This window comes from Pleurodeles waltl, chromosome 5 (genome assembly GCF_031143425.1).
Source record: "Pleurodeles waltl isolate 20211129_DDA chromosome 5, aPleWal1.hap1.20221129, whole genome shotgun sequence".
Taxonomy (NCBI): domain Eukaryota; kingdom Metazoa; phylum Chordata; class Amphibia; order Caudata; family Salamandridae; genus Pleurodeles; species Pleurodeles waltl.
Genome location: NC_090444.1, coordinates 1,434,496,050 through 1,434,521,876, shown reverse-complemented (window position 1 = coordinate 1,434,521,876; position 25,827 = coordinate 1,434,496,050). Strand labels below are relative to the sequence as shown.

At 41.6% G+C, this 25,827-nt stretch overlaps 1 protein-coding gene across 14 annotated transcripts in view; it reads left to right on the top strand.

Annotated features, from left to right (window-relative positions):
- The window catches only part of ADGRB3 (adhesion G protein-coupled receptor B3), a 1,499,072-nt gene that overhangs the window by 775,045 nt on the left and 698,200 nt on the right, over positions 1-25,827 (top strand). For all 14 annotated transcript variants that reach the window (XM_069235737.1, XM_069235727.1, XM_069235726.1 and 11 more), the window contains 2 exons: positions 216-322; positions 7,338-7,532. In XM_069235737.1, the coding sequence (XP_069091838.1) occupies positions 216-322; positions 7,338-7,532 (302 nt within the window). The remainder of the gene's footprint in view (positions 1-215; positions 323-7,337; positions 7,533-25,827) is intronic.

Here is a 25,827-nt window from a genome sequence, read left to right as displayed (position 1 = left end):
TTGAACACCGTGCGCAAAGCTTTTTCGTCAACCACATGCACCTAAAAAGACTACCGGAGGGACTGCTGCACGTACAAGCACATCATGCTGTGATATAAACAAAACATTCCCAAAAAAAACAGCTTATTAGATGTGATACATTTGTGGTGGTCGTGGTAGAAAAGCAGTCACTCTTTTGCCATCAATAAAATATGTTTCTCTTGTGTGACTCACAGGCACCACTAGCAGACGCTGCTCTCTCAGTCATCATGGAGTTGCCTACTGGGAGCACCCGAGCTTTGCAAGATGCATATCGATGGAATACAGACACTTACAGCTTTCAGTAGGTGCAAAGCCATCTTTTATGACTGCTTTCTTTTTGTCTGATTTTGCGTTATGCTGAATTTGTAAATCATGTAATTTATATGTCCACTGATTAGCTGCTTTGCAGTTGAAACTAATAAGTCTGAAGAGGATTATCTTTTAGAACGTTCGATAAAAATGTTCCCTTTTGTTAACAGGATGCACGCATTCCGCATTTTAACACAACGTTTTTTTTTTTTTTTTCTTCTGTTGTTGAGGTTCCTATCACAATGGCGTCTGGCACAACGGCGTCTTTACCGAGCACACAATGCAGGGCACGTTCAGTCATGTTTGGTAGTGTAGGATGCCACGGGGGTTTCGTTTTTTGCAAGTTAGTATTTTCAGTGCTATTGAGTTGGGGAGTGTTAGAACTGCTTACACGTGCCACGCAACAATTTTGTAATCTTTAAAGCTGATGAATAAATGTGCAGTTTCATCGTTGATATATTTTAATACATACACTTATTTCTGTAGTTTTAGTCATGTATGTTGCATAGTTTTGTATCGAGTGTGTGAGGTTTCCACTATATTCATGTACAAGCCAACACGCAGCATGTCCTCTCTTTAATAGCTAAACACATCAAGAAAACGAATGCAAAAAAATCAGTTCATGGATTTTGTTTTGCATTTTGTTTCAACTTAATTACCTATTTTGTGGAAAGGGTTTCTTTTTAGTTCAGTACTTCAGTATGTCCCAAACCGGTTTGTGGTGGTTCTTTTGTCACATGGATGGTGGAACAATTTTCAGAGTTGGGGTACAGGCCAGCCGCATTAGCACATTGAAATCATAGCATTTTTGGCAACTCCTGAGGGTAGTGAACAAGCAAGTGTAGCAAATAAAACACCTCTAATAGGAGAGTGGAGTTCAGGGCCTCTATTCAATTTGAATAAAAAGTGTCTTGCATTTTGAAGAATGGTGGAAGCCCTTTTTTGTCATGCGTGATTAGCAATGGAATGCACTCTTCTTGATGAGACAAGTATGCCTACATTGTTATGCACGGAGAGCACTGAAGTAGAGAGAGAGATAGCTGTGCATGCAATGGATTTAGCAGCAGAGGATCAATCCACGGGTTGACGGACTCATTTATTAGAAATGATGGCAGTGTAGCACTGCCAAATTTGGTGCAGCGCCACACTGCTTCACTTCAGAAACGCAGGGATGTGCCATATTTAAGACAATACAGCACACCCCTGTGTTTTCCCTAGCACTGGTGCTAAGTTTAGCTCCCTAGCGCCAACACAGGCACCCTTGAACCATAGTGCAAGGGTGCCTGCATTGCAGGGAATGATTGTTTATGTGCAGGAAGGTGAACCTTCCTGCACATAAACAATCCATAATGGTGATTTGTTACTTCTATGTGTGCTGCAGAATGAAGCACACATAGGAGTAGCAAATCGTCATTATTTAATGATTGTTTATGTACGGGAATGGAGACCTCGCTGTACATACACAATCATTCATGGTGTTTTGCTCTTTCTATGTGTGCTGCAGAATGCAGGACCCTTTCACACTAAGTGATGCATGTAAAGAGGCCATATTTACAAGGCGGTGGTAAGCCAGAAAAAGTGGCTAAATGCCACCTTGTAAATATGGGACAGGGCATTGTGCCACTATAGCGTTGCTAAAAGTGATGCTCCGGTGGTGCAAGGGCCTCATAAATTAGGCCTCTAATGCTCTTCAGTGTCCACACAGGAGTGAGAGAGTAAGGCAATAAATTACAGGCAGCAATGTCCCCTGAGAAGCAATAATTAGCAACCCCAGACATGCATAGAGTCAGAAAACCAGGATAAATGGTCTTTAGAGTCCATCTGTAAGTGCCAGAGGAGCAACCCAAATAATAAAGAAACTTTGCACGAGTACAATAATTTGGCTAATTAGTTGTGTATTATTTTGCTTATGTGTGAGGATACAAAGCAGATACATTTCTGCTGTCTGTATTATGAAAATACATTTTTTTTTTAGAAGAAATACAAGAAATTAACTGCATCTACAGGCAAAGGTAAAAGAATACCTGCTTATAAGTCACTTTTTACGTGTTGAAAAGATTCTAATGAAAATACAACAGACTGATTTTACACTAATGATTTGAAAATGTATTTGCCAAAACAGGTTTCATTTTTTTATTAAATGTAAAAAGGGAAGGATAGCAATATTCTCCATTTCTTATTTCTAGGCACAGCTCAAATAGTGGAAAATAAATTTGCTAAAAGTTCTGCACGAGTGCATTCATTTAGTTTGAAGGACACTCCGATTACCACATTCACTGTAAGAGAACTAATGTGAATTGGAGTCTAGGGGCTTATTTAAAAAGCCATGTTTTGAGATTTTTCCTTAGCAGATCAGGACATGAAATGCTCCTATGGGAAACTTCAAATGAATTCCGAAGATTAATCGCAAAGCACAGTGGCGTAGCGTGCGTTGTCAGCACCCGGGGCAAGGCAAGTAATTTGCGCCCCCTAACCCGGGGCAAGGCAAGTAATTTGCACCCCCTAACCCGTGGATTTAGTCTCTTCCAAGATGTTGCGCCCTGTGCGGCCGCCCCCCCTGCATCTCCCACGCTACGCCACTGGCAAAGCAGAAGAGAAAGCAACCCTAACTCTAACTTTCTCTATATGGTAATGACAACCCAGTTGGCAGTAGAGGAACACAGAGAATGGAGAACTTTATTTTGAATTTTTTCCTTAAGTAGGTGGGGCCCAAGTTGAAATCTATTCTTTGGATGATACATAAAGACTAGAACTGTGTGTGATTTTTAACAGAGAATCAATGCTGTTGGATTAAGGCAGTTTAACAAGAAAAAGTAACCAGAACATTAAGAACCAAGTAGGCTGGAAAGTTTTGTATAACTTGTAAAACAGTTGAGAAGATAGCATGGGATACCTAGATACAAAGAATTCCTGCAATTGAGGTGAGAAGTGATGAGGGAGTACATTCTAGCTTTCATTGATGAGACTGAAGGAAGCATTTTCCTGGGAGTTCTCAAAAGAACAAAACAGTAGGCTATGAGCTGATTAATCTGTTTAGGAAAAGACAGATGGTGGTCAGTGATGAAACACAGGTTTTTAGCAGGTTCATCTGGCAACAGAAAAGGATCTAGCTCTTAGGCCCACCAAGACTGATTCCAGTTGTTGGGTTGTTGGCCAAACAAGACTACCTCACTTTTATCAGTTACGTTTGAGGCAGTGTTCCCTTATGCAAGTGGCCACCACCCTGATGCAGGAGCAAAAGTTGATTTGGGTCAATGCTGGATCTTTAGAGATGGAGATAATGATCTGGGTGTCATTAGCAAAAGAAGCTATATTGAGACCAAATGATTGTATCAGCTTGGCTAACTTGGTGATGAAGGCATTGAATGCTGTGAGGCTTATTGAAGATCATTGCAGCAGTACACAATTAAGAATGGCAGGTCCAGGGCTGAAGGGAGAGAGAAAAAACATCTGAGGTCTAAAGAAGAGAAATGAGCCGATCCATTAAAGGGCATTTTTCGGATCCCTAAACTGAAAAGTGGATTTCGAATGATGGACTGAGACATTTTACCAAAACTAAGCATGCACTAATTCTAAAAGAATAGGAATAGCTGTCACAGATGCCACTTTGGTTTCTGTATTATGGCCTGGATGAAAACAGGAGTTGTGAACAGGGTATAGCTAGTTGTTGGTTGACAGATAAACTAAAAGTTGTTTATTTCTACTTTTCTAAGAGTTAAGCTGAAAATAGCCAAAGCAAAATGGTTTGATAATTCCTCAAATAGAAGGATCAGCTGAAGATTTTGAGAAGGAAGTTACTTGTGTATGTTTCCAACTATTAGAGACAAAACCAGAGCAGAGTTAATGAATTACATATTATCACCAAAAAGGTCCCCCATGATGTTAGGGGAAAGAGCAGCCACCCGAGGAGAAAAGGATCCAATTGAGATCCAGAATTAAAGAAGAAGAGAAAATGTAATGTCTCATTAAGAAAGACATTTTCAAACTCTGACAACACATTTTAACTGGACGGGTATAAGGATTACAGAGTGGAGAGCATACAGTCAAGTGTCTGTTGAGGGGAATAGGCTAAACTGAATGGAGGAAATGTTTTCATAAATGTAAGTGAAATGGCTGTTGCAAAGTGCCAGTGGAGGGAAGATGGATTTAAGGCATGCCTCTGGCTGTAGAAGATTTTTTACAAATGAGAAAATAATTGCAGGCAGACTAAGAGAAAGATTAAGTTCTCTGGACATAGAAAGCAATACAAGTGCCTCATGCTAAACAGTCATATTTCCTAACGGTGACTTTGTACGTGGTTTTATCCTACTATTGATACCATTTCATTTTAAGAGCTTTGCATTGTCGTTTGCTGTAAAGTTGAAAATATCTATATATTATTCCTTTAAATAAAAAACTGTCCCAAATTGGAACCTTTAATGGGCCACAAGAAAGTATTGTGTTACAGTTTAAATTTGTCCACCTGAAATTTAGAGCAACAGCAGAGGTAAAGATCTTCATAAATATAATAGCAGGAGAGAAAAAACACCAAACATAATATTTTGTAGTTTAAATATACTGTAAGGAAATCTATATCTTGTGTTTGTCTGCATTCAGAAAATTGCACATAACACTCTATAGTAGAATTATACAATTGACGAATGCTCCTGGAGTACTGCACCAAGGAAAAATGCTTGTCAAAATATTGGGTTAGATTAATGAGCTACAGATTTTAGGACCTGATGTAAGAAGCATTTATATGGTCACAAATGCCCAGATGCCGTTTATTAAATGTAGCTATCCCATTAGAGTAATCAGTACACTTTTACTGATTTCCATAATGGGATTGTGACCCCGTACAGACTTGGCATTTGGAAGGGGCATGCTGTAGGCTACCAACAAGCAAAGCATATCAACCATGGAAGCAGGCTTATGAAGAAATCCTTTTAGTTGATTTGCACACTCACTACTTTTTTCACTGTGGCAACAGAGTTGAGGGGAACCATCTGTTTCTCCTGTGACCTGCTCCAGAGTAGCCTCCAGGGCTCTTTCTGTCTTTAGAGGGGAACCTCATGTTAATGATTGTTATTTGTTTTTTAGCTGTGCCTGGACTTTTGTGTCATCTCCCCAACAGAGACCACATGTAAACATTGAAGCCATTAGGTTTGTTTTACTAAATGTGAAGTGTTGTATCAATCAGTAGTCCTTGATTATTGATTGTGAACACATCGATAAGGCCTGTAGAGCCAACTTTTTTAATTGTGGAAAGCCAATTGCTACTGCATTGAGTCTACATTGGGTTCTTGCTGGCATACATAGCCATGTGTACTTCACAGATAATGGGAAGTTGCAGCGTTTACAGAATAAGTTGACCTCTTTGACATCTCTTTAGGATAGAGCAAAACACCTTGGTTATTGTGTGAGACCCTTTTAGGAGGGGTTCCAAATTATTATTTCCACTTTCATTTTGTATGTATTTAGGATTGTTTGCATAATATTATGTTTTGAGCGTTTGAAAGTACAAGCCCACTTTAAACTAAAGGCACTGGCTGGGCTTTGATTATTAACAGTTGTAGCGCATTGCTGCGTTCTGATGGTCAAGCCCACAGACCATGCCTGACTGAGCCTTAGTTTAGTCCGCCTTGCTATACTGAGAGATAAGTTCCATATGCGGTACCTAATTTTAGAGGCTACTTTATGGAGGTGAAAAGGCCCCATTGATTCAATTGACTTCCAGGAACATCTGTTTGTCTTGGGAACACAGAACACAATTTCTTACAATGAGAATAATATAATCACATTGCTCTGCAGGCTCAGGCAAAGCTGAAACTGGCCATCGTTTTTTTTCTGTACCAACCTGAAAAATGGCTCACTTACACAAATGTAGAACTAGTTGAAAAATATTCAATTTTCAACATACACCATTTTTGCTTCTTGCCTGGTAAAGAATGGTACAAACAGATTTTGTTCTATTCCATGCTAAAAATACTTTTGCATGAGTGCAGACACGTGGAAAGTTATTATGAAAGCATTACCAGACATTTGCTCTTTATGAATCGATCAGGCATACTGGTTAGCGAGTATTTATTTTGCTACATATTTTGCTCTGGTTCAAATGTTTAGTTTGCAAAAATTAGTATTGATTGCATTCGCCTTAATACAAGGAGAAACGTATTATAACTATGCTTTCTACTTTCTGCTTTCTTAATCGTTTCACCAGGGCAAAATGTTGCTTTACCTGCTCTTGTGTCTTGCTTTTCCACTTGTGGATAATTTTAATGTGGACCTAGTCACGGCTTCCAATATTGTCAGATAGAGCATCTTTAGTGATGCGCTAATTGGTTTTCTTTTCTCTCCACCAGCATTTATAACACTTGAAATGACATTTTACATATTGACAGGAAAGAGTAAGGGGATAATTTAGAGTTTTGGCAGAGTGTAATCTATTGCAATGTCGATGTACTAGCACCTCCGCCAAACTAACTACCGCCTGATTTGGGTCTGGGCAGCCTTAAGTTTGATAATGGCGAATAACCAGATGTAGTAAGAGTTGTTGAAGTGTAGCCATCAAAATGCCCACCCAATATAGAGTGGGCGGTTGGATGGCTTTGTTCTCTGTGTCACAAGTAAGAAGCAGTAACAAAAAGAAAATGAACCCACATCATGAGAGAAAACCCTAGACAAAAACAAACTCTTGCTTTAGGATTTTGTCTTAAAAAAAATAAAATTATTTAAAAGTTTGATGCAAGGCTGTCCACTTTGATGGTGCTGTCTGTCAAACTTTTACAACATTGTCGGGAACCACGTGACACTGGTTGCTGCCAACTGTCTGTGGGCCATTGCGCATTTCTAGATCAGGAGGACGAGATGATTTATTTTGCTGCCCTGACAGATATACAACTGTCCTCCGCATTCTAATTCAGGCCCTATACTGTATTATTGAGAAAAGGACCGAGATACCTGATGAAATACATGAAAATACAGCTGTCTTGTTTCTGATGTTTATTCTGCTGGTTTAATTGACACAGATCAAGGAGCACCTTGCAAAGGGGCAGAGAACACTTGCAGGTGAAGGGATGGCTCTGGTAACCAAGACACTGTTGGACCTAACACAAAGGAAGCACTTCTATGCAGGGGATCTCCTCATCTCTGTAGAAATTCTGAGAAATGTGACAGACACATTCAAAAGAGCAAGTTATGTTCCTGCGTCTGATGGTGTACAGGTAAGAGATATCATAGTTCAACTTCGTAGGCACGTGAACATATTTTGTAGTTGTTTTTTGTGCATTTATTTCACACTTGTGAATGATTTTATTACACAACAGCAGTAGTTTCAAAATCTGTACTTCAAAGTGATCAAGCCATACTTGTGATTTTTTCCATGTTTAGAAGCTAATACATTATTACGTGAATTACTAATGGAAGACCTAGCACCTGCCCAATTTCTTTCTGTTCTCATAATTGGTGTCTAGGTATTATACTGCTTTTGCATAATGACATCCTTGAACCACCCAGCTAACTTTAGCAATTGCAGTATGTTTAAGCAAACTCCATTTTAAGAGAGGTAATCAAAACCTGAACATTTCATTTGCTATCAAGAAATATTGCTGGCTGAATCTTACGGAAACCTGTCTCGAAAATGTCCAAATCCAACACGGTGAATGCACTTCCTAATAGAGCATGTTTTTAACAAATATCTTAATTAAACATTCTTCTATTATTTTTTATACTATAGAAGACCAAATAATTGTCTAGTTGGAAAGTACACATTAAAAAAAGAATACACAATAAAGTGTGTTATGAGCAAATAAGGATAGCTCAGGTTATGCACTTGGTCTTCCAAATCCAAACTAATGGCTGTGAGGAAGTGTCTATTTTGGAAGGTCACCTCTGTTTTATGTTGACAAATGCTGCTGGTTTTTTGACTTTGTGCACAGGGACTCTGCTAAACAGGCCCCTTGTACACAGGGACCCTGCTAACTAGGCCTCAGTGCATGCACTCTGCCCCCTAAGACATGTCAACATCGGCTTACTCTTAACTGTCCTATTCAATTTTCCTATAAGGCCATGGCATATGCTGTCCAAAATACAACCATGACATGGGAAGTTAAATGTGAACTATGGACTACAGCATTACTGTGTCCTCTACTAATGTAACAAAACAAACATGACACATTTCCTATATCTGTAGCCTGGCTGCAGCAGCTTTAACTGCTGCAGGCTAACTTCTAGCAAAACTGGTTGGCCCATAGGGAAAAATGGGCAGCAGCATTAAATATTAATTCTGCTAGGGATCATTTCAGAAAATGATTAAGCAACTATTTTTAATATTTACTAAGATTCCAACTTAATGGTTAAAGAGGATTTTTGATAAATATTATTGAAAAGGGAAGTATGAATGGTTTCTCTTTCCCTGCGTGAAACTCCTAGAAACTAATTTGTGTTAGTCTCCAACTGTCACAACTCTAGGTGGACACACCGGCTCTTAACAAGGCGGGAATGGTTTCCCAATCCTACAATTATTGATTGAGTGGCACTGTGGTATTGTTGACAGTAGGGCAGATTGAAACTGCTGCAAAAGTGGGGAGGGTTACCCCCTGGAAAAACTTACACTACTGGTTAAGGAGGGGACAGGAGTCAAGCTAGTGCCAGGCCTAATTAAGGCACCTTCTTCAGAACACTCTGAATCTGTGGAAGAACAGAAGAATGACTGCACCTGCTGTTTGAGATCTGTGAAGGGAATTGAAGGGCTGCATCTCTCCCACTCCTACCCAGGACAAAGAAGTGTCCAAGGTCAGTTGGTTGTCCTCCTGTGTGGCTACAGGGACACAATAAACTACAAGTGCCCTTTTTCCCAAAGTGTCCAACTGACCAGTACCAATTGAACCTGACATGGACCCTGTTAGTGGCCTTTGCTGGGGTGGGTACTGGCTACCAAGTGCCATTTCTTAGGTCCTGGGTCCCTTGCCTGTGTCTAACTGGACTTTCCTTACCACTCCTGAAACCCTGAGACTTTGACCAAGGCTCAGGCTCGCTGGGTTGAAGAAACAGGTTTCCCCCTTCCCGCAATAGCAACTCTGTTTCAGTGGGAACTCAGTGAGAAGGTACCCTGTGTCAGAGAGCCCTCTTCATTCACAACCCACTTCCTTGTGTCACTGAAGAATTCTGAGCTCCATAGAAGAAACTTACTTCCTGATTTAGAGTTTGGCAGATGGGGTTACTCTGTCTGCCGTATTACGATTCCATAATATCCTATAGACATTGTAAGATGCCGGGCGGGATATCTGTCACATTTGTGACAGAGTAACCTGTCCGCCAAACACTAACTCAGGCCCTATGTCCAAAGGTAAAAATCTTGACCGGGCAAAGGCTCCAAAAGTATCTGCCCAGAGAGAGGACTTTATTTGGCACAAAATTCATACTTTCCTACTTTGAGCTTTTCACATCTAAACAAATACCTTCACAGAGGCCTCGACCAATGCCTATCTGACATTGTCAAACCCTCCTTGGATACAGACTGGTGCCATACCTCATTGATGGATTATTATTTCCAGAAAAAAGACTAACTCCCATGGTAAAGATTTCTGACCAGCTTGAACTTGGTTGGTGTGACCTACCTGAGTTCCACCATGGTCCACCTGAAATCATGCCAAGATCCCAGTCTTCCACAATCATTGACTACCATTGACTACCATTGGAGCTTTGCACTTTTTGGCTCTATTTGTACTTAAATTTTCAGAATGCATATCTCTTGCTGTTTATTTTTTTTAATTGGAGTAGAATTTGTATGTCGTTGTGTGTTTGATTTTTTAACTCCTGATGTGTTAATAAATGCTTTAACCATCTTCTCTAAGTTACGTTTTCTTAGTTACATTTCTAGTTTAAGTCTTTCTGCTCTGTGTCATAGATACCAAGGATTGAGCTCAGGCTTTAATTACTGGAACATTTTACTGGACCTAACAGGATAGTGCCTTTGTTACTTGTGGTAGAACCCAATCCACCCTAACTAATAAAACACGTTCTCACATTGGACATTCTGGTTAGCAATACCACTCAGTTATTAAGTTGAAAATTAAAAATCACTTAATTTAATTGACAACAGATTAATTGGCATCAGGCCTTTGACTGTATCATAGCTGAATTTTTAATTTATTTTTGATTCTGATTTTTGCACCTTAAGTCCATGGGAACATAGAGTTGCATCTGGCTATCCTGGCTACCCTCAGAGTGGTGGAGATGAAAGATCTATACAAGCTGTAGATGGGCCTGAATGCCAGGAAGGCAGACCACAAAAGGCCCTCAGGAAAGGCTCCGGGAAGAGGTCCACCAATAACGAATCTCTTTTGAAGATGAAGAGATTACCAAAAACCCCAAAGGAAAAAGGGGCAGGGGACAAGACAACCTGCCCCCACATTTTTCTGGTACACCCTTCAGAGCATGGAATAATTAGGGATCTGCCAGCATGAGCCCTTCTTAACTGACTACCCGCCGAAAGGAGCTCAACGACAAGCAGTCAACAAGGGAACTGCAGGCCAAACTAGCAGCCATAGCACTGGAGGAAAAAAAGCTTCCACTGGAAGAGAAGTAATGGGCCTTGAAGGAAATAAAGGCCAGCTTAGGACTCCTGTGGTCTAGGAAAGATTGGTATAGCAATTCTGAGGTATCAATGGGGAGGAGGGCAACACACCTATTGCTGACCCAAGGGAGATGTACCTACATTTGCGGTGGAGGATGACATAGATAAATGGTTCACCTCCTTTAACTTTACTTTCCATGGTCCAGAAAGAATCTGACATCAATGGACAGATCTGAAGTGTAAAAAGAAGTGGATTTTGTCCTGGGAGTCCTGTCAAAGTGCAGAAAAAGGGTCCAACTCTTGAAGACCTTCAGCACTAGGATGAGGTCCAAGAACAGAGGACCCCACAGCATCAAATTTGGAAGAGGGTAGATTGTAAAGCAAGTCTAGAGACCCAAAACCTGGGACAACCACAGGATGGGCAGTCCCTCAACATTACAGGGCAGTCCTCTCAAACTTAGCCCATGATATCTGATTGGCTGTGCATTTGGGGCAGACCAAATCCTGGGACAGGTTGCTCAACTACTTTTACTGGCCTCACATGTCTGACAAGGTGAAGGAGTTGTGTTAATCCTTCACACCTGTTGAGACACTGGCAAGGCTGGAGGGCAATCCAAAGCTCCCTGAATCCACTACCCATCCTGGGGAGACTTTTTGAGAGAGTACAGATTGATATTGTTGGGTCCCCTTGGCTCCAAGATAGTCTCACATAATAGGCTCATATTGGTGGTGGTGGGCCATGCCACTAGGTACCCTGAGGCCATATCTCTGAGGACAGTAACCGTGTTCATAGTGGCCAGTGTCATGTGTGATATTTTTACCACATCAGGGTCTCAGAAGAGGTAATCTCATATCTGGGGACACACTTTTTGTTTGCTTACATGAATCTTATGTGGAATGTTTTTGGTGTGATTTACAAGATTGCCACCCCTTATAACACTCAAACCAATGTGCTTGAGATTCAACATGACCATAAATGGCATAATTATGGGTTATCTGAGAAACTCAGATGGATGTGGCGCATTCTGCTACCATGCGTTTTATTTGCCTACGGGGTTGTACAACAAAAAAGAGAAGGTTTGGGCCTCTTTGAAGTTTTGTATGAGCACCGTGTCAGTAGTCTTGTCCAAAAAAAGTGGATGAAACCTTGAAAGAAACCCATATAGATCATTGTAGACTGTGTGCTGAGTACATGAAGGGGGTAACAAAACATTGTAGGCCAGCCAGGAGCTGCTCAAGCACTAGTATGACCAAAAGATCACCTTGGTGTAATACCAGTGAGTCAAAAGGTTTGGGTTGTGGAGCCCATTGCTGCCAGGACCCTCCTGAACACATTGACTGGGCCCCACATGGTACTAGAGAAGATGAGTAAGGTCACCTGGTTGGTGGACATTGGTACCCCCAGACAGCCCCACAGTTTGTTCCATGTCAATCACATGAAGTGATACTTTATCCAGAAAGACATTGCTATGTTGATGGTGACTGATGTAGGAGAGGAGGAGGAAAGTAAATCTCTCCCAGGCCTTCTACCCCTATTTCCTTGTGGACTTCAATTCACCCTAAATAATAAACCACTTTCTCACAATGGCTTTAATAAGGAACAATACAACACAAACAATTCATATGTGTCTGGGTACCTATCTATTTATTTGATGAAAAAAACACTATTAATGTGTTGTTATGGTTCAAAACGTAAATATCCTTGAAATTCACCAGTTATAGAGCTCTCCCTTAACCATAAGGTTTGTTGCCAGCATTCATTGCTCATTAAATCAAACATATTACATATGACATCTCACATTAATTCATATGATATCACTTAAGACATCTGATAATATATGATTGTTAACAACACTGACAAGATAATACATGGCATCCCTAATGACATCATTACTGATGTCATTGTCATTATCTCATATGTTAGCATCAATTTGTGATATATAAAGGAATTACATTTTTGTTACGTTAAACACATTTCACAACACCCATTAGTACTACTATTTGTGAAAGCCATGTTCATGATTTAAAGCAAGGGTCTCCAACTAGTCAATTGCAGACACCTTCAGAATAGCTCACACCCTTGAGTTCATTTAGAACTGAAGCCGAATGTATGAACATTAGGCTTAAAGTCAGTGAGCTGGGCTTGAGGATGTCTGGTAACACTGAGTGATTGCCTTGGCCTTCGGCAGCTCACAATGATTTTCATTGATCAGAAGTAACTCTCACTCTCAGAAAAGGTTGGAGACCCCCGATTTAAATTATGCAAGAACTGAAAAAAGGCTTCCATGATTGAGGAAACTCTTAATAAAGAGTAGAATTCATCAATTTAATTTTCTCTGCTATATTATCCCTATTCTGGTAGAAATATAGGCATTGGATATTCTTCAGTAATTTAGGATTTATCTGCAAAGTGAAATACTTTCTTATCCCTCAAAAATGTTAATTAACCTTGATGTTGTTGACAATATGGTCTATAGTGATGCACACATTAATTTGATGTTTGCCTACCTCTACAAATGCACCATTGATTTTAGAAAATACCTTTGAGAAAATGTTTTCAAACACTCTGCACGGCATGTAGACATCACTTTCACCAACATTTGGTATATAGAAGGGGTGCGGGGTGGTTTGTGTAGAGGACAATAACTGACAAATTCCAGGTGTTTTCAAGTTCTGCATTGAACCATGTCATCACTTTAACACTGTGCTTTCAATTAATTCTCATGAGATTTCTTTCAAGTGTTTCTGCAATTTGAACAATAACTTCTGTTTCTTAACTTTGCTTGCTTCCTGTGAATTTATTTTTTTTTTCTTCAAAAAAAGGCACAGTCTTGAGCTGTGTCCAGAACCTGTGCTTACTCTACCATTTGTCCAAACAGTAGCACACCATACCACACACGGGCCAGGACATGTGTGATACAACCTTGAAACCCACTGGGTCATCTCAATAGCCCAATATCCAACTATGTCCTGCACCCCACCACAGGCTTGATGCCTTAATACCCATTTTGTTCATGAAACTCTACGTTCACAAATTTTCATATATTTGCAGGTGTGTTTTGTATGGACTTTTTACTACACATCAGTGATTATCATGTGCTTTTTCATCATCCCCTCACTCTATAATGTAATCTTTCTTACAGTGATGACATATGCATATTTACGTTAGGTATTATATTTGTAAATTTTACACATAAATTGAAACTCACATTCTTGGAAACATTGGGGTCATTTCCAAATGCAAAACGTAAGACATGCTCTCAATTCTTTTGGAGTTCATTATTTTCCTATCTTCTAAATTCGGTTATTTCATTTTATGCCATTTTAAGGCCTCTGGGAACCTACCTATATCCCTCAGTAGTTTAAGAGTACTGAACACGCTTTCCCTTCTCTGTAAATTTATTTTCCACAATTGCTTACTCAAATGTTTGACTGAATTCCCAAATCTAAGATGACCGAAAAAATATTCAAACTCTTCATAAACAATTCACATTTCATAAAAAATTAAAATGTGAAAGAACTAAAGAGTTTCAAGCTCGCTGTTTTGAAGGCCAAAATATCAGTAAAATTAAACCCTCTGAAGTCCACCTGAAACCTTATTCAAATATAGATATCTTAAAAACTACTGAATAGAATTATACCAAAGCACAACAAGTATGAGCAAAGCCGACAGGTATGGCTTGGGCTGCCAGCCTTTTGGCAGTTCTTGTTTTGCAAACTTTATTGTTTGGGAACCTGCCAAGCCCAAATCAATGTGAAAACACGTTGGCTTAAAAAATGCTTTTTGTGTCAAAAGAGAACACAGTACTATGATACTCCCTAGCACTGGTGGGAAGTACTTTGTGTGTGGATCTGCTTCCTGAGAATAGACAGCATGCTGTAACTCGTAGTGAAGTCAGTGGCTGAAATAGGCTGACATATTGCCCATGCAGAGAGGGAGGACGAAAAATGTGAATGACAGAACCACAGACCAACTGATGAAGTCTGGCTGAAAACTCCTATATGTAACTATTTAAAAACAAAAGATCTTGGTTAACACAGACTTAAAGAAGCCAGTCCATCTAGCCCTGGCTACTAGCCTCTATCCTTTGAGAAAGAAGACATGAAAGAAAAAAGGAATGAAAGAAAGAAAGACAAGAAAGAAAATAACAAAGAGAAAAGCAATAAGGAAAGACAAAAGGAAGGAAATAACTAAAGAAGGCAAGAAATAAGAAAAATGAAAGACAGGCAGAAGGAAGGAAAGAAAGGAGGGAACCAAAAAAAAGGTAGAAAGAAGTAAACAAACGAAGAAGGCAGGAAAGAAACAAACAAACAAACAAAGGAATACAGAAAGTAAAGAAACTAAGAAGGCAATAAATGAAGACGGAAAGAGGAAGAAATGAAAAAAGGGAACACATGAAGATAATAAACAGGGAAAAGAAAGAAGGCAAGAAGCAAAGGAAAAGAAGGAAGCAAAAGAGGAAAAAAGGAAAGGGAGGAAAGAAAGAAAGAAAGGAAAAGAAGGGATTAAAGAGAAGGAATAATAAAGGAAATAAAAAAGGAAAGAATAAAGAAGAGAAGGAAAGAAAGAAGAACAACAGAAGGGAATAAAGAAAGATGAACGGGAGGAAACAAAGCTGAATAGAAGAAAAGGAAGCTGGGCAGAAAGGAACGATAGAAAGAAAGAGTAGGCAAGAAAAAAGGAAAGTAGAAAAAGAGAAATATGAAAGAAAGAAGGAAGGAAGGAAAGGAGGAATGAAGGAATGAAAGGACAATGAGAAGAAAGAATGAAGGAAAAAAGAAGGAAAGTAGAAAAGCAAGGAAAGAAGGGAAGAATGACAGGAGAAAGGGAAGAAAGAATGCAAGAAATATGGGAAGAAAGCATAGGGCATAACAATGCAGAAGAGTTTCAAATTAACACAATCTGGTATGCTGCGGAATAGCAGCAGTCAGCTAAATGCGCAAAGCCCCCTCCAAAAGGGATTTAAAACAATATTGTCAGGATACAAGAACTGACAAAGTATGAATGTGCCTCACATTTAAAGTGTGCTGCTATCACATCCAGCTCTAAACACACTAAAGAAATAATGAAGTAAACACAAAAACACAGGCATTCAAAGGAACTCAATTGTGTAAGTGTGATCCTTGTGAAAAAGCAAAATGCAGTCACTCAAAGTGAAGTTAGTCAGTGGCTTATGTAGGTTGACCCACTCACTGCCTTGTGGTGTAGTGGGCAGAAGCAAAATATGAATAAAAGAACCATGGACTAATGAATGAAGAGAAGTGGCTGAAAACCCTTTTAATAAGTATACTACTCATATAATTTAGTAAAATCAAAAGGTCTTGGCTATCGCCAGGCTAAAAAACGTGCTTTCTGAGTGAAATTCTACTTATATCCTCAGTTTGAATTGCAAAAGCAGAGAATGACCTTTTTTATGAGAACAGTGTGTTTTTTGCCCTTTCTTAAATATTACCCTGGATAGCTCTGCACAAACCTTCAAGTCGGATGTTAGCCTGATATGCTAAACAGCTGTCAAATTAGTAGAGATACAATAAAGTTATCAGTGAACCAAAACAGCCTTTTCAATGGAATGCACATCCAAACCATAACCACAGAGTTGCTATCGCCGACCGTTTATCTAGAAGATGATGCTTTATTGGGCATATTTATTTCCACTCATGTAACTCAAGATGAAAGGGTCAGTGTGCAGCGATTCAGTAAAACGTGCACTTTCTGTGTACCTTTCTCTCTTATGCTAATTCTTTTACTTTGTCGTTCACACACCTTTCGTCTCTCTCTCATTGCTTAGTGTAGCCTCTCTTTAGTTTGATCAGAACTGTGAGTTTTCTTTCACTTTCTAATTTTATAGATTGTGCACCATACAATGTTCCCATTAAAAGCATCATTATATGTTTAATTTAATTCTGCCGACTGACATCTTGTAATCATTTTTTGTTTACTCTGATTTAAACATTCAACCTGGAGATTTAGATGCACAACTAGTCTTTTTTCTTTCCAATCCAATAGCTGATGCGTACACATGGCAGCAAAAGTGATAACAGTGCATGTGATGGGCATGTTATATTTAACTTGTAAGATACTGGCTATTATACATTTTTGTGAGCAAATAGTAAATAATATTTTTTATTCCAGGCAAAAACTCGTTATTCCTCCATTGCAGCAGAATATGCATGTCTTTCAAAAGCAAAACAACATTCCTCGTATTCTCTGGCAAACCGTGGACGAAATGGGAATTGTTCCATGTCAAATCGGCAAACCTGTACGCACCGAAAGCTCGGTCGTGTTGTTTGTACAAATTTCAACGGCAGGATAATTGAAAGAGGTGCAGGGTGTTGAATCGACCAGAAAAAAAAACAATTGGCTGATGTGACAAGGGCAAAATGTCGTCGGAAAAAAAAATATGGTTGGTAGAGAGAGGAGAAAAATAAATCATACAAGAAAAGAGAAAAAAATGATTTTCTCGGGCAAAGAAAGTATTTATAATTCCTTTTCTTGTTATATTCATTCCCATTAATTGGATTGGTTAACTGTATTTCAGGAGGTCAATTATATTAAATAATCTGGGACGAATCCTCATATAACATGATCAGAATTGCTGAAAGCATTAGTTAAGGCACTGACAACCCGTTTATATTCGGCCATAATCTCTAGGTCCCACTGCAAATAGAAAGGGAATAAAGCTTGGAACTTGAAATGTGTGCATTAGTGAAAAATATATAAGCACTGAAATTATTTTTAGTCAAGTTGAGTACATAAATTGGCATATGTACTTACAAATTATTACATGTAGATAAAAACAGTAAATGGACATCAGAATTTGTCTCATTTGCATTCATGGTAATAGAGACTGAAAATATACCAATAAATCCTGCAAGGTTTTGGTGATGGCACTTGAACGATTCTCTAGTAAATATAGACAAGGAATTCATTAATACTTGGGGTAGTTAGACCATACATTCAGTGTATATGGTCAGTCTATATGATTTGTCTGATTTTCATTTGTTGGACTACCAATTAATCCATGCAAAACTGGTGCTCATCCCAGTACTATGTAGTGGGATAACATCTGGCTGCATTGTAACTGTGCAATGTTCAGATTTCCTCAGTGGAATAAAAAATTACTTTACCCTTGGAATTCGATGTTTCAGCACCACTCTCTGCTTTCAATTTACACTTTACTGGCCTATTTGCATATCACACCACCTATTACCCTTTAATGTGTTCTTGGAAAACCCAGAGGCTGGGAAATTTCTGCACAGTCACGGAATTCCTATTTAATGGGGGGCAGACCTGACTTCCTTGGCATGGTATTTCCCCAAACATTTTGCCTTCACTAGCTTGTTTCTGCTGAACTCATTTCTTCTGGCATTAGGACTGTGTGCACTTTATCCCTCCTACCTAGAGGTAAAATGCTTGTGCTTTCTCCCTAAAACATGGTAAAACTGACCTACACATAATCAACACACTCAGTTTACCTATAACTCCCTAGGAAATGGTACTACATGTACCCAGACCTTGCATTTTAAATGCTACTTTTGGGCAGCAGCACTGATTGCTCTCCCCAATTAAGTAGCACTATGAAACATGTCCCAGGCCTGCCACTTCAGCCTGTACTGTACTTTTAAACTTCCATTTCGATATGGAACAATAAACCTTCTGCCAGACCTAAACCTTCCCTTTTAATACTTATTGTCACGGTGTAGGTACTCCTCAGACTCGGTGTGATGCAAACAAGGTCCACCTCCTGACACCACCAAGTCACCGATAAAAAACCACAGTGCATTGGAGTAATCAAGCGAGGGAAGGAAGGGGAAGGATCAGCAAGGACGGGATAACTGTAAAGAAAAATACACAGTGTTAATTATCACATTGTCTGTCTATTCTCATAAGGTCTCACTAAAACCAAAACGACCTGGCCTGCCCATAACTCATAAAGGCAGAACTAGTCCAAAGCCTGACTATGTTCCATCAGTATCACCAATGGATGCCCCAAGCCAACTACGGCCACTAATAATCACTTAAGGGTCTCACCGCCCCTCCTCCTAAACAATACTACAGTACGTATAAAGAAACAAACATGAGGAGAAAGAATAAGGTGAAGAAAATCTATTTTGCACTTCTTCCTATGATTCAGTTAACCCACTGAGCCTTTTGTTAATGTCACGTATATTTGAAGAAGTACTCGTTCATATCTCAGTGAATGTTGACAAGAATCATTTGTCCCGGCTGTTTGGAATCCTGCAAACAGTAAATCTCATTCTGAATTGCCGCCAACAACAAGCCAAAAGATTATGTCTCATAAGATCGCCGTTCCTTGATTATGGTACCTCAAAAAGTAAAGTGCTCCAATATATGGCAGTCACTCACAACCTGGCTGTAAGGAATGCAGAAATAAAGAAAGGCGATAGCCTCCGGCAAGCAGCACAGCTTGCCGCTTACCACCTCCTTAGTACTTGGATCTCGAACGGAGGAGCAGCTAGGAACTCCTTCTGCCGGTAAAAGGTCAGTTTCCAGGAGGGGGCCCTGATGAATCTCATTCCTCTTTTCCGGCCGCCGATGATTTCCCCCTGGGGAACGCCGTCCGCTCCGACTTCGTTCAGGCTCCGACCTGCCTCATTAGCACAGAATAACGCACACCCTTTCCAGGGTGCGCTGACTCTTACGCGATCTCTACCGCGCTGGGCTTCATGGGAGGTGTAGTCCCTAATGACTACAATCTCCCGATCGGCCCTGTAGGCGCCGGCTAGCACCTGACAGTACGCCCACCTCCAAAGCGCCTCCTAGGGCCAGGTTTAGTGGGATGACAAGCATGAAACCGTTGCACCGCCCTAGGGGCATGGACATTGCCTTCCGGCTCCCATGAATCCTCCTCGGCCTCATACCCCTTCCACGAAACCAAGTACCATAACTTACCCCCCCGTAGTTTGGAATCCAACACCTTGCGCACCTCATACTCCAGCTGCCTGTCTCTAACCACCGGAGGCACCGCCCGCCGGGTCGCTGACAGAGCTGGCTTCAAAAGGCTGCAATGAAACACCGGATGGATTCTTAAGGAAGCAGGTAAGTTGAGACGGTAAGCCACAGGGTTTATCTTGCGTACCACCTCATAAGGACCAATGTAACGAGGATGAAAGATGCTACGCATCTTAAAGCGTATATACTTGGTGGAAAGCCACACTCGATCCCCTGGCTGATACACCGGCCCCTCACGCCGATGTACATCACCCCATTTCTTATACTGTTCCTTGGCTTTATCCAAATTAAGTCGTATTTTTTTTTGCATGGATTGTAGGTTCTTAACCATAGCATGGACAGTAGGTTGATCCGTGACATCCCGAGGTATGATTATGGGCAACATCTCCACGTGGAACCCTGTGTTAGCACGAAAAGGAGACTCCCTTATCGAGCTATGCCAAGCATTGTTGTACGATAGTTCGGCCAGCCATAGCAATGACACCCACGATTCCTGGGCGTCCTTTGCATAGCACCTCAGATATTTCTTCAGGGTTTGGTTGAGGCGCTCCGTCTGGCCATCGGTTTGTGGGTGGAAACTGGTGGATAGGGCGGATTCAATGCGCAGAACCTTGCACCACATGCGCCAAAACCTAGCAACGAACTGGGGGCCTCTGTCTGAAATAATGGTTCTTGGTAAACCATGTAACCGCACCACTTGAGACAGAATTAGATGGGCGGTCTGACTTGCTGTAGGTAGGTTTCTGCAAGGGAGAAAGTGACCCATCTTGGTAAGACTATCGATTACCACCATGATAGCATTGTACCCCTGATCCATTGGCAATCCTACCACAAAATCCACGCTGATGGTTTGCCATGGTTTTTCCGGAGTGGGCAAAGGCATCAGCTTGCCCTGGCTCTTCGCGTTTTCTCCCTTGGATCGAGCACATATCTCACACCGAGCTACCCATGTCGCAACGTCCTTAGCCCAACCTTTCCACCTGAAATGTCGTTGAACTATTTGCGCAGTCTTGGTGTACCCCGGATGACCAGCTGTTACCGCATCATGACACCAATTGAAGGCTTGCATTCGAAGTTCAGGTGTTGGTAAATACAAACGATTACCTTGCAACGGTATTCCATGCTTAAGGGTACGGTCCTGACTTACTTCGGCCCACTCCTTCCACTGAGCAGCAGACTTATGCTTAGAGACCTTTTCTAGGAAGTGAGAGATATGAAGGGCACAAAGCACTTTTTCCGGTTGGATGATTGCTTCATCAGGTCTTGAAGTGATGTTCCTCGCGTCCCTTTGTCTAGACAGTGAATCTGCCTTGCGATTGTCGACCCCAGGACGGAAGGTTACTACAAACTCATATTCTGAAAAGAACAGCATCCACCTCATTTGCCGCTGGGTAAGCTGTCTAGCCTCCTTCATATACTGCAGGTTTCGGTGATCAGTATATACCGTGACCGGGTGTTGGGCCCCCCAGAGATAGTGTCTCCATTCCTGAAATGCCTTCTTGATGGCTAGTAGTTCTTTTTCTGCCACCGTATAGTTGAGTTCCGCAGCAGATAGCTTCTTAGATAAAAACGCAACCGGATGAAGCTGTCCCGAGGTCTTGTTTCTTTGGGATAACACAGCCCCAATGGCTATATCCGAGGCATCTGCTTCGACTATAAAAGGTACTTCTGGCTGTGGATGCTGAAGTATAGGCGCTGAGCAGAAGGCCTGTTTTAAGAAGCAGAAGGCCTCCTCTGCCTCCTCTGACCAAACAAAAGACACACCCTTTCTTAGCAACCTTGTTATAGGTGACACAATGTGGGAAAAATGACAGATGAATCTTCTATAGTAATTGGAAAACCCCAGGAAGCATTGCACGTCTCTCACACTAGTGGGCACTGGCCACTCTTGAACCGCCTGTATTTTTCTTGTCGACATGCAGAACCCTTCCGGGCTTAAATCCACCCCCAAGAACTCAACCTTCTGTACATGGAACTCGCATTTGCTCAGTTTGCAATAAAGATGGTGCTGTTGCAATGCTTGGAGTACTAGGGAAACATGTTCCATGTGCCGCTCTAGGGAGGTAGAATACACCAATATGTCATCTATATAAACGATCACAAAGTGGTCTACGTATTCTTTGAGAACATCGTTCAGAAAGTATTGGAAAGCCGCCGGGGCGTTACACAACCCGAACGGCATTACCAAGTATTCAAACAGGCCATAACGGGTCTTGAACGCCGTCTTCCACTCATCCCCTTCACGGATTCTGACCAGATGGTAAGCCCCCTTCAGATCCAACCTTGTATAGATAGTTGCCTCTTTCACCTGTTCCAATAACACAGGAATGAGGGGAAGAGGGTATCTATTCCTTATCGTGTTCTTGTTCAGCATTCGATAATCGATGCAGGTTCTCAACTCTTTATTCGCTTTAGCTATGAAAAAGAGTGGAGAAGCTGCCGGAGAACAAGATGGTCTAATGAACCCGATTTCCAGGAAGCGGTCCAGATATCTTCGCAAATGTTTGGTTTCTGGGTCTGATAGAGCATATACCCTACAAGAAGGAAGGAGTGCTCCCGGAATCAGATCTATCTTGCAATCGTATATACGATGGGGTGGCAATGTCTCCGCCTGACCTTCGTCGAACAAATCCTTGAACTTGGCGTAAACAGAGGGCAATATCACAGCTTTCTCCACCACTGTGGCCAACTGTAACCCTTGAGCCAACGCTAACGCGGGGGGGTTATCATATAAGGAACAGACTTTCTCACTCCTCAAGGACTGAAAACTAACCGTCTTGGTTTGCCAATCGATAACAGGATTGCTTTTTCTTAGCCAGGGCATTCCCAAAATTATTTCATACTGAGGAGCCTCTATTATATCTAGCCTGATTATTTCTCTGCGTGCCGGAGATACTCCACTGAAAACCAACCCCACATCCTCAGTTTGTTCAGTAAGGGGTCCAGACTTCAGTGGTGTACCGTCAACTGCCAACACTATTTCGGGGTTCTTTCTTGGAATTCTCAGAAGTCCCAGTCTCTTAACCACACCTTCATCTATGAAATTTCCCGTGGCTCCTGAGTCTATCATTGCCCACACAGGATGGGTTCGATCTTGGGACACCAGCTCTACGGATAACAAAAGGTGTGACGCCTTTTCTTCTTGTGACAAGAGGGTTAAAGAAGTCAACCGGAACCCCGATAGGGGTTCTATAAAGGGCAAATCCTCTTTCTCTGATATCTTCCCTGACGTCACCGCGGCCTTTTGAGTGGGGGAGTAGGAGAACCTTTTTCTTGGTTTTTGAGGACACTCTCTCACATAATGACCCTTCCTGCCGCAATACATGCACAACCCCTGTACCCTCCTACTCTCTTTTTCGGCCCTTGACAGAGGTGCCCTAACGGCTCCCACTTCCATAGGTTCCCCGCATAAATCATGGGAATTAGGAACTGGTCGCCCCTCCCTTTCTGGAATGACCGGCCGCCTATCACCCGCTCTACGCTCTCCCCTTCTCTCTGCTAGCCGATGATTCAATCTCAAGGTAAGATTCACAAGTTCAGTACACGTGGAAGGCTGTGGATCTATTTGGGCTAGGATATCCTTCATGTCGTCTCTTAATCCTTGATAATAGAGAGACATTCTCTTCTCCTCTGGCCACTCTGATTCCGCCACCAGTCTATTGAAGGTCGTAAGATAAGTAACCAGGTCAGACCTCCCCTGTCTCAGTTCCAGCAATTCTCTATCAGCACTAAAGGTGGTTGTTCTGTGATCAAACACCTTCTCAAAGGCCGACCGAAAGGCATTCCAATCCGATAATAAGGGGTCATCGTTTCTAACTAACGGCACTGCCCAGTTAGCTGCATCTCCCGAGAGATAAGAAATAGCGAACATTACCCTGGAAAGGTTAGAGGGAAAAGACGCCGGTCTACATGAGAATTGAAGAGACAACTGCGTTAAAAAAGCCTGAACTCTCCTGGGGTCCCCTGAAAACCGTTCCGGACTGGCCAAAGGGATTGGAGGGGAGACGTTCACGGTTACCTGCGGTGTAGATGCTGAGGCATCGAAGGGATTCCTAGTAAGCCTTTCTACCTTGTCCTTTAGGGCCGCTGCCTCCACCCTAGAATTTGCCAACTCTTGCTGCACTACCACTAACGCCTGTAATACATCATCCATAGATGCCATCTTTGCATTACACCGAGCAGTAGGAGTATTATTCGTGGGTGCGTTATTCTGTCACGGTGTAGGTACTCCTCAGACTCGGTGTGATGCAAACAAGGTCCACCTCCTGACACCACCAAGTCACCGATAAAAAACCACAGTGCATTGGAGTAATCAAGCGAGGGAAGGAAGGGGAAGGATCAGCAAGGACGGGATAACTGTAAAGAAAAATACACAGTGTTAATTATCACATTGTCTGTCTATTCTCATAAGGTCTCACTAAAACCAAAACGACCTGGCCTGCCCATAACTCATAAAGGCAGAACTAGTCCAAAGCCTGACTATGTTCCATCAGTATCACCAATGGATGCCCCAAGCCAACTACGGCCACTAATAATCACTTAAGGGTCTCACCGCCCCTCCTCCTAAACAATACTACAGTACGTATAAAGAAACAAACATGAGGAGAAAGAATAAGGTGAAGAAAATCTATTTTGCACTTCTTCCTATGATTCAGTTAACCCACTGAGCCTTTTGTTAATGTCACGTATATTTGAAGAAGTACTCGTTCATATCTCAGTGAATGTTGACAAGAATCATTTGTCCCGGCTGTTTGGAATCCTGCAAACAGTAAATCTCATTCTGAATTGCCGCCAACAACAAGCCAAAAGATTATGTCTCATAAGATCGCCGTTCCTTGATTATGGTACCTCAAAAAGTAAAGTGCTCCAATATATGGCAGTCACTCACAACCTGGCTGTAAGGAATGCAGAAATAAAGAAAGGCGATAGCCTCCGGCAAGCAGCACAGCTTGCCGCTTACCACCTCCTTAGTACTTGGATCTCGAACGGAGGAGCAGCTAGGAACTCCTTCTGCCGGTAAAAGGTCAGTTTCCAGGAGGGGGCCCTGATGAATCTCATTCCTCTTTTCCGGCCGCCGATGATTTCCCCCTGGGGAACGCCGTCCGCTCCGACTTCGTTCAGGCTCCGACCTGCCTCATTAGCACAGAATAACGCACACCCTTTCCAGGGTGCGCTGACTCTTACGCGATCTCTACCGCGCTGGGCTTCATGGGAGGTGTAGTCCCTAATGACTACAATCTCCCGATCGGCCCTGTAGGCGCCGGCTAGCACCTGACACTTATAGGTGCTCCTAAATGTTCATAGGACAGTGTGAGTGCCATTTAAAAAGTAGGAGACGTGTGTTAAAATCCTACATCTCCTGGCAATGAAGAACTCCTAAAGTCATTTTTCACTACTGAAAGACCACGACTCCCATTGACTAACACTGGGTTACAGCATTACACTTTGAAGTGCTAGCTTCATTTTCAGACAAGATAGAGAAATGTTGTTTATACTGGAAATTAAAATCCTCTTTATTGGTAAATTTGGATCTTAACTTACTATTCTTGACACTTTTAGAAAGTAGGAGTTTTCCTGCCCAAACCAACTAGTCCAGTATCCTGTGTCATATGACTGTGAAAGAACCTCCTGTTGTGAGCTGTGTATTCTCTCCAGACATGGGAACAAAGAAGGCCTAGGTGTGAGGGTAGTGGATCTTCCTGACTGGATGGCTGAGGAGGAGTTGCACCCAGTCCTAAGTGTACTTCACAGAGACTTGTCTACAGCATACACAAAGGAATCTAACAGCACTCTTGTCCTCGCTGTTACCTCCCTAGAGAGTTTGAAGCAGGGACCAGAGGAAGAAATGACTACAGCAAGTCCTGGGGATAGATCAGAGGGAATTCCCTCACATAAAGTCTGGCACCAGGTATAAAAGTGGCACCCTCAGAATCTCTCATCAGAACACGTCTAGAGCTGTAGAAAATTC